The following is an 11,794-nucleotide window of genomic DNA, read 5'->3' as shown; positions in this document are numbered from 1 at the left end:
GTGGGCCATGACTGATTTTTGACTTAACTTCTAGTACGTATCTACAGTACGGTAACTTCGGTAGTATACGATACGTACCTGCTCTACCTCTTCTCGTGCACTGGTTAACTTTTGATGACCCTACCGTCTCTCCCCCTTCACACAACCCCTCCCGAACTCCAACAGCCATGAGATTGCGACTCTACCGCCCTACAATACCTACCGGTACCTACCGTAGTAAGTATATGGCACCTTTATGGCCTTATCGGGCCCTCCCACTTGAAGAATCTTTTCCCCAGGCAATGGCGGTAACGCGGAGAGCCTTGCGATGGCAGCAGCACGCGGCGGCTCTGCTGCTCCTGCTGATCTCTCACGCTCTCCTCCTCGTATCTCATTCCTCGTTCACATTTCAGGCCTTCCAGAGCTATTTCCACTCGAGCTCCACAGCTCCCAAGGCTCCGGAAAGCTTCTTGTTCGACGATTTTACCAAGGAGAATGTCCATGGGCAGACAGCATATCACCGACTGTGCACTCTGTTGGGAGAGATGATATCTTTCTCCTCCTTTTACACTCTTTTTCTTGCTCTGCACGAGGCATTTCATCTGCTTGCTGCTGCTCTCGTCGGCCTTGCCCACCGCTCTCTGCGAATTAGCAACTTTGTGGACGCCTTGCTGCATCAGCGCGTGACAATCAAGGGGGCTGAGGGATGGCGGTCAACTCTCATACGTCATGCAGGATGGATAGGAAGCATGGCGGTGACTTTGGTCGTCTGCGCGAGGGGCTTCAGCGGATCTTGCAAGATAGCAGCTTTCTTTACCTTGATTGACTCGTTGTGCTCCGACCTGCTTGGCATACATCACGGGTCAGCAAGCGATGAAGTTTTTCACTGTGGGAACTTTGGAATCATCATATTCGACAAGGAGAAGAGAGGACAAGTGTACTCTTTCCTCAAGACCATGGTTCGAATCACCATGATGCGAGGCGCGCAGTCTGGAGGGATTGTCACCTATGTGCCGAAGAAGGATGGGCTCAAGGGAATCAGAAGTCGAGTAGTCAACGGCAAGCGAACAGATCTATCTGAGCTCGTCACTTCCAAGGTTCCCCTCCTGTCCACTGCTTGCTGTTGTCCCTCACCGCCTGCGATAGTTGTGGCACGACCAGCTCTGGGCAAGCCTCCGCTACGGGCTCCGCGACGACGTTCGAGTGTATGCGGGGCACACGAGGTTTGCGACGTCATCGAAAGCTTCTCTTGATGGAACGGTAAGGACGTGGATGTGTTGCTCCTGCTGCTGATCCTCCGATGCAGCACCCACATCAATGGACGCCAGCCGCGGACTACACCTTCTGGGAGGACAAGACGTCATGGATGAAGACGACGAAGAATGTTGAGGTAACAACTGATCGACATCTCATGTGATGTGATGATACCGACGTCTCATGTGATGTGGTGAATGCGATCGCTTTGACGTCTTGAGATTTTCTCAGGTCTACATCTGTCACAATGGAGACTTCGATGCTCTCGAGCTGGGAGGCTCGACGTACCCTCTGGAGGACATCATGGAGTGGTTGGCCCGAGTCAAGTAGGTATGGCTGGTGGCAGGATAGCGCATGACGATGGCCTCTAGCTATCACCCGTGCCCGTCGACCGTTGACAGCGCGGGAGTCGCGGGAGTCATGGACGTGATGAGGACGCAGGTGGAGTGATGCGGCACCCTGCTGGGGCCGAGGAGCTGCTGACTCGCGAGTCAGGGGCTCTGGTTTCATTCCCTTCGGTTCGGCTTTCTGTTCGGCCCTGAACGCACATCTCTCAAGTATGAAGTCCCTCCCAAGGTCAGGCGTGTAGGCTGTTTGAATCAAATAATCGTTGGCGTGTAGGAAGCTTTCGTCTCTCTGGCGAGAATCGCCGATGATGTCTTTCAGAAGACTGTCCAAACTGCAAAGATGGATCGAAGGATCTTGAGGTGAGCGATGAGATCTGGTAGTGATTGCCTGTTCATTGCCATGATGTTGGTTGTCTTGCAGGCAGGAGGTCAAGTCAAACCTCGTCGAGGCGTTCGGGTCAAAGAAGGTCGTCAGGCTGCGATGTTGTCAGTATTGATATCGTAGACAGATTCTGGGACTGAATGCAGAGAGCGGAGATGTGAATCGCCTTGTCAACACAGCTGTAGATGCGTTCTTCGACCAAGATCTGTTCCAGGTGTGTTACGGATGTTGGTGGCGTGATCTCTGCATGGGAGGTGATGATTGTGGTCAGGCCACCAGGTTCTTCCTGTCACGGGCCAAGGGATCCTTCGGACTGTGCGTCTCCTGCTCGCTTGATTCCCATGTGAGACACAATAGCCGTGATGACTTTCTGTTGCTGTCTTGTCTACCGTCAGCGTTGCCATGCTCTACTTAGCTCTACCTCGCTCTCTGCTCAGCTCTACCTCGCTCTCTGCTCAGCTCTACCTCGCTTTTGCTTCTTGTCCTCTGTCGCTATTCTGACCCGCACAACCAGCGACAAATCGTGTTGGCGGCAAGGGGTCAAACGATTTCTCTAGCCTTCTATCCCAACTCGGGAGTGGTGGTGAGAGAAGTCAAGCACAACATGTGGGCGTGGGTTGACATCAGCACAGCTTTGGGGGTCTGAGCAAGCGGCGGTGAAGGCAGCGCTTGTGGGTGAGTGAACAGAGCAACCTCTGTGTCTACCTTTTGCTTTGGCTCTTGGTGAAAATGCACGTTGTGATCTACCTCTACCTCTATCTCTACCTCTACCTCTACCTCTACCTCTACCTCTACCTCTACCTCTACCTTCACCTCTATCTCTACCTCTACCTCTATCTCTACCTCTACCTCTACCTCTATCTCTACCTCTACCTCTACCTCTACCTCTACCTCTACCTCTACCTCTACCTCTACCTTCACCTCTACCTCTACCTCTTCAGTTCCTTCGTCGCATTGAAATTTTGTTATCCTCATTCGTGATCAGGAGACTCGAAGCACTTCGTTGCCGTCCATGAGTGCAGCCGTTGCGGATACGAAGGTAACCTCAACTCTTGCTCCTGCTCCTCTCTGACGCTGCCGGCCCAGGAGCCGGACACGAAGATGATGGAGCCGTTCGTCTTGACTTGGACGACCTGGGAGGCGAGGTACGGGAGACCTGCTGCTGCTTTGCTTGATGATCGCTTCCTTCATTCCGCCTGCCTCTGCCTTATTGCTTTACCCTTGTCTCTCTTACTTGCTTCAACCTCCTCTTCTCTACCCTACTACTCTACTGTAGACTATCTCTTCTTGCCTCCTCCTGCTCGTCTGTCCGTTGACGACAGAGCAGGTCTGCCTGGTGGACTGGGGGACAGGAAAAGCGACGCGATCTGCCATGACGGAGGAGTTGCCGGTGCATCAGCTCATGGACAACAAGCTGACCATCACGCTGTCTCAGGAGACTCTTGGCAAGCTGGGAATCTTCAAGAAGCGACTTGTGCGCCTCCACGACAACCCGCTGATCAAGCCGCTTCCGCCCGTGTACCCAGACCCAGTAGGGAAGGACATCGCAGACATCCCATACGTGCTCAACAAGATCCAGCAAGACTGGGACGAGGGCAACAGCGTCAACTGCGTCACGTCCTGGTGGTTCTCGCGGGAGCTGATCAAGAGGCTCAAGCGGTACGAGGCCGGCACTCACGATGGCTCCATCGACGTTCTGCTCACGGGCTGCGAAGTGTCTCTGTGGGTCGCGGAGCAGTTCGCGTCCGACCTCGCGCAGGTGTTTCCGCGCATCTCAGTGCGGGTCATCTCCTCCAACAAGCTGCTGGGCCTGTTTGGTCAGGAGTTTGCGGTCCCTCAGACGGGCCATCAGTTCAACGAGGAGAGCTGGAAGCTCACCAACACCATCGTCCTCATCGTCAGCCACAGCGGCGGCACCTTCGGCTCCCTCGCTGTCGCCAACCTCCTCCGCGCCTACACCGAAGTCATCTTTGTCGTCGCGTCCGAGAGCGACACGCAGATAGGCAAGCAGCTGCGGCAGCTCAACCCGGCCGGTATGTGGGACTTCAAGTGCTCCACCTTCTCCACCGAGGTCGGGATCCGCCCAGCTGAGCCCTGCACCGTCAGCGTCGTTGCCTCCCACCAGCTGCTGACCCAGCTGCTCATCTACCTCATGAAGAAGGTGCAGCTTGACGGCATGGAGGAAGCGAGCGGAGGGAAGTACACGGTAGAGGACGTGAAGGTGCTTGAGGAGCTGCATGCCGAGAACTTCACGGCGATGGAGGACATCGTCGGGTACGACAGGAACGGCATCGCATGCCCGACGTACACGTCCGAGGAGCTCAAGAAGAGAGGAAGGTACTGGTCGCTCCATGTGCTTGAAGTACCCATGTCGTGGATGCTGTCCTTCTGCTACATCCTTGGGACGCTGGTGAGCAGCTATCCCCTGCTTATTGGAATAGCGGGAGCATGCGGTCTGGATCGGTCAAGGCAGTGGTGGGCCACTTACATCATCAACGTCTTCGACTCTCTCATCTACATCTTCCTCCCGCAGTGGACCATCCTCCTCCTCCGCCTGCTGCAGGGTCGTCCCCTCAAGCATCGCATGACCTCTCGCTCGCTCGTCATCGCCGACATCCCCTGGGTGGCTCAGAGCGTCGAGGCATACGTGAGCAAGCTCTTCGCCTGCGCCTATAGCGCCACCAGCCTCAACGTCTACAGCGCCAACCCCTCGGACCACCTCGTGCACAGGATGACCCACCGGGTGGTCAGAGGATGCCTACTGGCTTGCGGCAGACCCGACGGGCGGCTGATCGCCTTGACGTCAGCCGAGGCCTCCGCCTGCCTGTCCGTCAACCAGGCCTCCTCCATCCAGAGCATCGGGTCGACATGCGAGAGCCTGACCATCGGGCACAACCCCTACAAGCTCTCGCTGTCTGCCCATGCTGTCTTCCTCAAGAGCTTCCGCAAGCAGGCGAGCCGCTGCCGCTGCCCCTCTCTCTCTCTCTCTCTCTTTCTGTCCTCCGGCGTGCATGTCCTCTGCTCTTTGTCGTGCTTCTCCAGCTTTGCTGGCTTGCTGTTGCTCTTTGTAGTCCTTGAGCAGCAGCAGTATCTCATCTCACAGTTGCATCTGCAGTTCATCTGCGAACACGCGCTGCAGCGAGAGTTCGGCAAGGATTTTCTCAACAAGTCTAGCAGGTGAGTCGCGAGGCTTCTGGGCTTGATGTGACACACGAGTAGCGGGGTCATCCTCGGAGCATACTCCAACATCAAGAAGAGGAACATGAGGAGGGTAAGTCCAGCAGCTGTCCAGCAGCCGGCAAGCTGAGAAACGATTTTTTCTTCTTTTGTTTTACAGAGGAAGAAGTCAGTGATAGATGACACGGAAACAACGAAGATGGACGGCACTGTCACATCCCACGTCTCCCTCAATCAAGGTGTTGCCTGCTGCCTCCTGTACACTCTCGTCCTGCTGCTTCTGCTGCTCCTCTTGGATGCTACGTCTTGCGGCTCCTCCCCTCCCCTCGTTTGTTGTCTCCGTCTCCCCTTCCATCCCTCCATCCATCCTCCTCTCCGTCGTCTTGTGGCGGGGCTGACGGACAAGCAACAGGAGGCAACGACTGCAGCATCTCCATTCGATCCCCCGAGGAGACAGGGCATGGCCTGATGGACGTGAGCGAGCACACTCATGAGCTGGTGGAGCTCATGAACGAGGGGAAGTTGCACCGGAAGAAGTCGAAGAAAGAGATGAAGTCGCTGCTGGGAGAGCTGCACAACAAGAGCATGCGCGTGCTGATGGAGGAGAACTACTACGGGGAGCTGCTGGAGAAGGAGATGGAGGGGACGCCTCTCATGGAGCTCGTCAACTCGCAGACCGTGGCGATGCGGCTGTACGAGTCGAGGATCGCGTCCATGCAGCGCTGCGTCGCGTTCTACGTGATGTTCCATACTCTCGGCAAGCGAGTGCAAGACTTCTGGCCGTCGGTGTCGCTGGGGTACCTGCGCTACGACATGAGCAGGACTCACTCCATCATGCGCATCGCCACCACCGCCTCCCCGGTGAGCGGCGCGGAGGTCAGAGACATCACCATAGAGCTCGAGCAGAAGCGACGCATCGCGCACTCCCGCACCCTCCTGTCGAGGTACTTGGAGAAGAGGAAGCTGCGGCTGCAGAGGGAGAAGGAGAGAGCGAGGATGGAGGAGGAGACGAGGAAGAAGTTGCTCTCCCACTTCGACCCGGAGCAGATCTCCATGCTGGGAAAGCTCATGGGCACGCAGCTCAACACGGCAGACCCGAGCATGGTAGTGCTGCAAGCCATCGTTGATGGTAAGAAGCCGGGAGATCTTAAGGATGCAGCGCCGGAGGAGGTGGCGAGCTCGCTTCAGGAACCAGCATCCCCTGACATCCAGCCTGTGGAGGTAGAGGAGGAAGACGAGCGACGGGCTGCCGCAGAGCTGCCCCTGGCGGAGTCAAGCGAAGTATGAGGGAGACGAGAGAGGAGCGAGATTAACAGGAAAGACGTTAGAGAGAATGTGACAGCGAGCACGATCTTGTCATGTCTCACAGTATGATGTCTGTAGCTTCCTTGTAGTCTATTCGTATTACGGCTTCATTGTCTTGATTGCTTGCGGTTGATCCAGCAGAGTCTGACCATCGCTGTCTTAACATGCGTCACTCGCTGCTGTCTCCTACACGCTGATTCCACGACAGGACAAGATCTCCCTTGCCGGGCACAGAGGACATGAGACGAGATTGATTGAAGACGGCATGCAAGCGCTACAGTGACATGCGAGCTGATAACTCTCTCATCCAAGAAGCAGCAGCTTGCAGATCGAGTCCAAGATCTGCAGCACGACACCCTTGAGATCCTCGTACCTCCCACAGCAATCCTTCACCTTGTCGCTCAGCCGGATCATCCCGTCGCACACCACCACCTCCTCCTCCAGCTCGTGCACTCCCGCCTTGTCGAGCACGCACCCCCTCTCCTCTCCGCTGCCTGCAACAGACTAAGACTTCTCTCCTCACCACGCCTCCTCGTCTCACCTCTGCTGCTGCTGCTGCTCCGCTGTCTCCTCGCCTCCTCGCTCAGCCTGTCGATCATGCCCTCCCTTCGTAGCAGATGCATCAGCGCCACCCGCTCCTGCGCTCCTCTCCCTCCCATCTCCTCCTCCTTCTCGCTCCTCGACGTGCATCTCCAGACATAAGTGACGGCATCCCATGTCGGAAACCTCCCGCGTCCTGTTGATGGAGAAGGTCAGGTCACCGTCGCCTACTGTGAGGATGGAGGACTTGGGGAGGAGAGCAGCTAGGTCGCTGGCAGCGGCGAGCTTGCTGCAGGAGGCGAGCTTGATGCTGCTCGCATGCGGATGCATTCTTCGGGCCGACGGTTCGGCCTGAACCGGCTGCTCGTGCTTGATGAAAGGCTGCACGACGAGCTTGTACGCGCAAGGAATGCAGCCTGACAAGGTGCAGGCCATGACCTCGGGGTAGCAGCAGCCCAAACATGTAGGATCTGATCTCCTCCTCGTTGAGGAGAGAGCAGGGGAGCGGATGGAGTCAAAGAGATGAGAGGAGGAGAGGAGACTGGAAGCGGATGATCCGAGGAGTCGAGTGGGTGAAGGCGGGAGACAAGTCGGAGGAGGAGGGTGAAGGGAGAGGATGAAACATGCCCCGCTATGAAACTCGTGGTGGCTGGATTTCAAGGTGGGAACCTGACGCCTCCTCTTGCTCTATGACTCGCAACCATGTCGCATGACGACGCGTTCACCTTGCTGCCTTCGATCCTGGCTAGGATGCAGCAGCACCCAGCGGAGGACGTCGCGGGATCCCCCGTGAAGCAGCGGGGGGAGGGAGGAGGGAGGGGAGGTGGATTGATTGAAAAAAGAGCCTCGGAAAGAGGGGAAGGGGCGGATCCTGTTGGGGAAGCAAGGGATCGGGGTGGAGGGGGGCAATGGACAGATCTGCAAGGGGAAGGCAGAGGTGAAGGAGAAAGGGAGAGGGACCATGAAGGGGAAGAGGAAGGGAGAGCACGAGGGCGAGCAATGGAAAGGGAAGAAGCAGAAGCATGCGCGCGTGGAGGAGGAGGAGGAGGAGGAGATCAGATCCTACAGGTTCACATGCAGGTAACGCAATCGTGTGTCAGCATGCGAGGCTGATCATCATACCCAGACGCTGCGAGGACGACAGGCTCTTCTGCTACCCCGAGGTCATGGCCTGCACCTTGTCAGGCTGCATTCCTTGCGCGTACAAGCTCGTCGTGCAGCCTTTCATCAAGCACGAGCAGGGCAGCCGGTTCAGGCCGAACCGTCGGCCCGAAGAATGCATCCGCATGCGAGCAGCAGCAAGCTCGCCTCCTGCTGCCAGCGACCTAGCTGCTCTCCTCCCCAAGTCCTCCATCCTCACAGTAGGCGACGGTGACCTGACCTTCTCCATGAGCATGGCGCGTCGCCTTCGAGCCAGCGAGCATGCTGGCTGCTTCGTGGCTACGACACACTTGTCGCGGAGAAGCTTGGAGGAAGCGTACGGCAAGGAAGAGATTGGTGCGACCTGCTTGAGCGCGTGACGAGATGCTGACGTGAGGACAGGAAAGACGATCCGAGAGCTTGAGGCCAGCGGGGCTGTCGTGCTGCATGAGGTGGATGCTACCGACCTCTCCTCCTCCATCTCCCGCAGCTGCCGCAAGAGCCGGCAACAAGACAGCAACATGATCAGTGACTTGCGTTTCGATCTTGTTGTGTGGAACTTTCCCTGTGTGGATGGGGGAAAGGAAGGGAAAGACGCACAGCTGGAGGAGATCGAACAGAACAAGGATCTGATGAGCAAGTAGAAGCTGCCGTCTGTGCCTGACAGCCTCTCACTTGCTCCTTGCGCTTTAGATTCTTCATGTCCGTCATCAAGATCACCCGGCAAGGGGGTCAGGTGAAGTCGAGGAGGCTCCTGCTCGGGTGCTGATGCATCCAGCAGGTCCACGTATCCCACAAGACCAAGCCTCCCTTCTGCCACTGGAACCTCCCGGAACTCGCCGAGTCAGCAGGGCACAAGACGGAGCAGGAGGAGCTTCGACTTGGATTCGTGCGGCGGGTTGTGTTCGACCGGTGCGGCTGCCCATGTTGCTGTCCTCCTCTCCTGCTGAGTCGCCTCCACAGGTCCATGTTCCCCTCGTACCATAACAGGAAAGTCGCGACAGGACGCGGGAGGTTTCCGACATGGGATGCCGTCACTTATGTCTGGAGATGCACGTCGAGGAGCGAGAAGGAGGAGGAGATGGGAGGGAGAGGAGCGCAGGAGCGGGTGGCGCTGATGCATCTGCTGCGAAGGGAGGGCATGATCGACAGGCTGAGCGAGGAGGCGAGGAGACAGCGGAGCAGCAGCAGCAGCAGAGGTGAGACGAGGAGGCGTGGTGAGGAGAGAAGCCTTAGTCTGTTGCAGGCAGCGGAGAGGAGAGGGGGTGCGTGCTCGACAAGGCGGGAGTGCACGAGCTGGAGGAGGAGGTGGTGGTGTGCGACGGGATGATCCGGCTGAGCGACAAGGTGAAGGATTGCTGTGGGAGGTACGAGGATCTCAAGGGTGTCGTGCTGCAGATCTTGGACTCGATCTGCAAGCTGCTGCTTCTTGGATGAGAGAGTTATCAGCTCGCATGTCACTGTAGCGCTTGCATGCCGTCTTCAATCAATCTCGTCTCATGTCCTCTGTGCCCGGCAAGGGAGATCTTGTCCTGTCGTGGAATCAGCGTGTAGGAGACAGCAGCGAGTGACGCATGTTAAGACAGCGATGGTCAGACTCTGCTGGATCAACCGCAAGCAATCAAGACAATGAAGCCGTAATACGAATAGACTACAAGGAAGCTACAGACATCATACTGTGAGACATGACAAGATCGTGCTCGCTGTCACATTCTCTCTAACGTCTTTCCTGTTAATCTCGCTCCTCTCTCGTCTCCCTCATACTTCGCTTGACTCCGCCAGGGGCAGCTCTGCGGCAGCCCGTCGCTCGTCTTCCTCCTCTACCTCCACAGGCTGGATGTCAGGGGATGCTGGTTCCTGAAGCGAGCTCGCCACCTCCTCCGGCGCTGCATCCTTAAGATCTCCCGGCTTCTTACCATCAACGATGGCTTGCAGCACTACCATGCTCGGGTCTGCCGTGTTGAGCTGCGTGCCCATGAGCTTTCCCAGCATGGAGATCTGCTCCGGGTCGAAGCGGGAGAGCAACTTCTTCCTCGTCTCCTCCTCCATCCTCGCCCTCTCCTTCTCCCTCTGCAGCCGCAGCTTCCTCTTCTCCAAGTACCTCGACAGGAGGGTGCGGGAGTGCGCGATGCGTCGCTTCTGCTCGAGCTCGATAGTGATGTCTCTGACCTCCGCGCCGCTCACCGGGGAGGCGGTGGTGGCGATGCGCATGATGGAGTGAGTCCTGCTCATGTCGTAGCGCAGGTACCCCAGCGACACCGACGGCCAGAAGTCTTGCACTCGCTTGCCGAGAGCATGGAACATCACGTAGAACGCGACGCAGCGCTGCATGGACGCGATCCTCGACTCGTACAGCCGCATCGCCACGGTCTGCGAGTTGACGAGCTCCATGAGAGGCGTCCCCTCCATCTCCTTCTCCAGCAGCTCCCCGTAGTAGTTCTCCTCCATCTGCACGCGCATGCTCTTGTTGTGCAGCTCTCCCAGCAGCGACTTCATCTCTTTCTTCGACTTCTTCCGGTGCAACTTCCCCTCGTTCATGAGCTCCACCAGCTCATGAGTGTGCTCGCTCACGTCCATCAGGCCATGCCCTGTCTCCTCGGGGGATCGAATGGAGATGCTGCAGTCGTTGCCTCCTGTTGCTTGAACGTCAGCCCCGCCACAAGACGACGGAGAGGAGGATGGATGGAGGGATGGAAGGGGAGACGGAGACAACAAACGAGGGGAGGGGAGGAGCCGCAAGACGTAGCATCCAAGAGGAGCAGCAGAAGCAGCAGGACGAGAGTGTACAGGAGGCAGCAGGCAACACCTTGATTGAAGGAGACGTAGGATGTGACAGTGCCGTCCATCTTCGTTGTTTCCGTGTCATCTATCACTGACTTCTTCCTCTGTAAAACAAAAGAAGAAAAAATCGTTTCTCAGCTTGCCGGCTGCTGGACAGCTGCTGGACTTACCCTCCTCATGTTCCTCTTCTTGATGTTGGAGTATGCTCCGAGGATGACCCCGCTACTCGTGTGTCACATCAAGCCCAGAAGCCTCGCGACTCACCTGCTAGACTTGTTGAGAAAATCCTTGCCGAACTCTCGCTGCAGCGCGTGTTCGCAGATGAACTGCAGATGCAACTGTGAGATGAGATACTGCTGCTGCTCAAGGACTACAAAGAGCAACAGCAAGCCAGCAAAGCTGGAGAAGCACGACAAAGAGCAGAGGACATGCACGCCGGAGGACAGAAAGAGAGAGAGAGAGAGGGGGGCAGCGGCAGCGGCTCGCCTGCTTGCGGAAGCTCTTGAGGAAGACAGCATGGGCAGACAGCGAGAGCTTGTAGGGGTTGTGCCCGATAGTCAGGCTCTCGCATGTCGACCCGATGCTCTGGATGGAGGAGGCCTGGTTGACGGACAGGCAGGCGGAGGCCTCGGCTGACGTCAAGGCGATCAGCCGCCCGTCGGGTCTGCCGCAAGCCAGTAGGCATCCTCTGACCACCCGGTGGGTCATCCTGTGCACGAGGTGGTCCGAGGGGTTGGCGCTGTAGACGTTGAGGCTGGTGGCGCTATAGGCGCAGGCGAAGAGCTTGCTCACGTATGCCTCGACGCTCTGAGCCACCCAGGGGATGTCGGCGATGACGAGCGAGCGAGAGGTCATGCGATGCTTGAGGGGACGACCCTGCAGCAGGCGG

The 11,794-nt window shown here is 57.3% G+C and overlaps 4 protein-coding genes across 4 annotated transcripts in view; 2 read left to right on the top strand and 2 right to left on the bottom strand.

Moving 5' to 3' along the window:
- Positions 1-281: 281 nt before the first annotated feature.
- On the top strand, positions 282-6,426 carry GUITHDRAFT_99238 (hypothetical protein; the record flags this gene model as incomplete). Its single annotated transcript, XM_005842384.1, has 20 exons — positions 282-287; positions 393-1,076; positions 1,126-1,239; positions 1,286-1,369; positions 1,465-1,544; positions 1,605-1,674; positions 1,729-1,809; positions 1,855-1,940; positions 2,002-2,037; positions 2,086-2,176; positions 2,234-2,305; positions 2,477-2,545; positions 2,595-2,637; positions 2,948-3,001; positions 3,049-3,107; positions 3,290-5,029; positions 5,078-5,139; positions 5,182-5,233; positions 5,300-5,378; positions 5,552-6,426. 20 exons carry the CDS (start codon positions 282-284, stop codon positions 6,424-6,426), a joined length of 4,437 nt encoding a protein of 1,478 aa, XP_005842441.1.
- A 321-nt stretch (positions 6,427-6,747) lies between these two features.
- On the bottom strand, positions 6,748-7,419 carry GUITHDRAFT_99237 (hypothetical protein; the record flags this gene model as incomplete). Its single annotated transcript, XM_005842383.1, has 3 exons — positions 6,748-6,786; positions 6,838-6,934; positions 6,986-7,419. The coding sequence occupies 3 exons, from the start codon at positions 7,417-7,419 to the stop codon at positions 6,748-6,750; spliced, it is 570 nt and encodes a 189-aa protein (XP_005842440.1).
- Positions 7,420-7,945: 526 nt separating this feature from the next.
- GUITHDRAFT_99236 (hypothetical protein) lies at positions 7,946-9,561 on the top strand (the record flags this gene model as incomplete). Its single annotated transcript, XM_005842382.1, has 8 exons — positions 7,946-8,064; positions 8,111-8,481; positions 8,527-8,764; positions 8,818-8,860; positions 8,906-9,036; positions 9,088-9,323; positions 9,371-9,471; positions 9,523-9,561. The coding sequence occupies 8 exons, from the start codon at positions 7,946-7,948 to the stop codon at positions 9,559-9,561; spliced, it is 1,278 nt and encodes a 425-aa protein (XP_005842439.1).
- Positions 9,562-9,882: 321 nt separating this feature from the next.
- Positions 9,883-11,794, bottom strand: part of GUITHDRAFT_99235 (hypothetical protein) — a gene marked incomplete at both ends in the record, with an annotated part of 6,982 nt that continues 5,070 nt past the window's right edge. Inside the window, 5 exons of the mRNA XM_005842381.1 lie at positions 9,883-10,757; positions 10,931-11,009; positions 11,076-11,127; positions 11,170-11,275; positions 11,340-11,781. Of these exons, the coding sequence (XP_005842438.1) occupies positions 9,883-10,757; positions 10,931-11,009; positions 11,076-11,127; positions 11,170-11,275; positions 11,340-11,781 (1,554 nt within the window). The remainder of the gene's footprint in view (positions 10,758-10,930; positions 11,010-11,075; positions 11,128-11,169; positions 11,276-11,339; positions 11,782-11,794) is intronic.

The sequence above is a fragment of the Guillardia theta genome (genome assembly GCF_000315625.1).
Source record: "Guillardia theta CCMP2712 unplaced genomic scaffold GUITHscaffold_1, whole genome shotgun sequence".
NCBI lineage: Eukaryota > Cryptophyceae > Pyrenomonadales > Geminigeraceae > Guillardia > Guillardia theta.
This window is presented reverse-complemented; position numbering and strand designations above follow the sequence as displayed.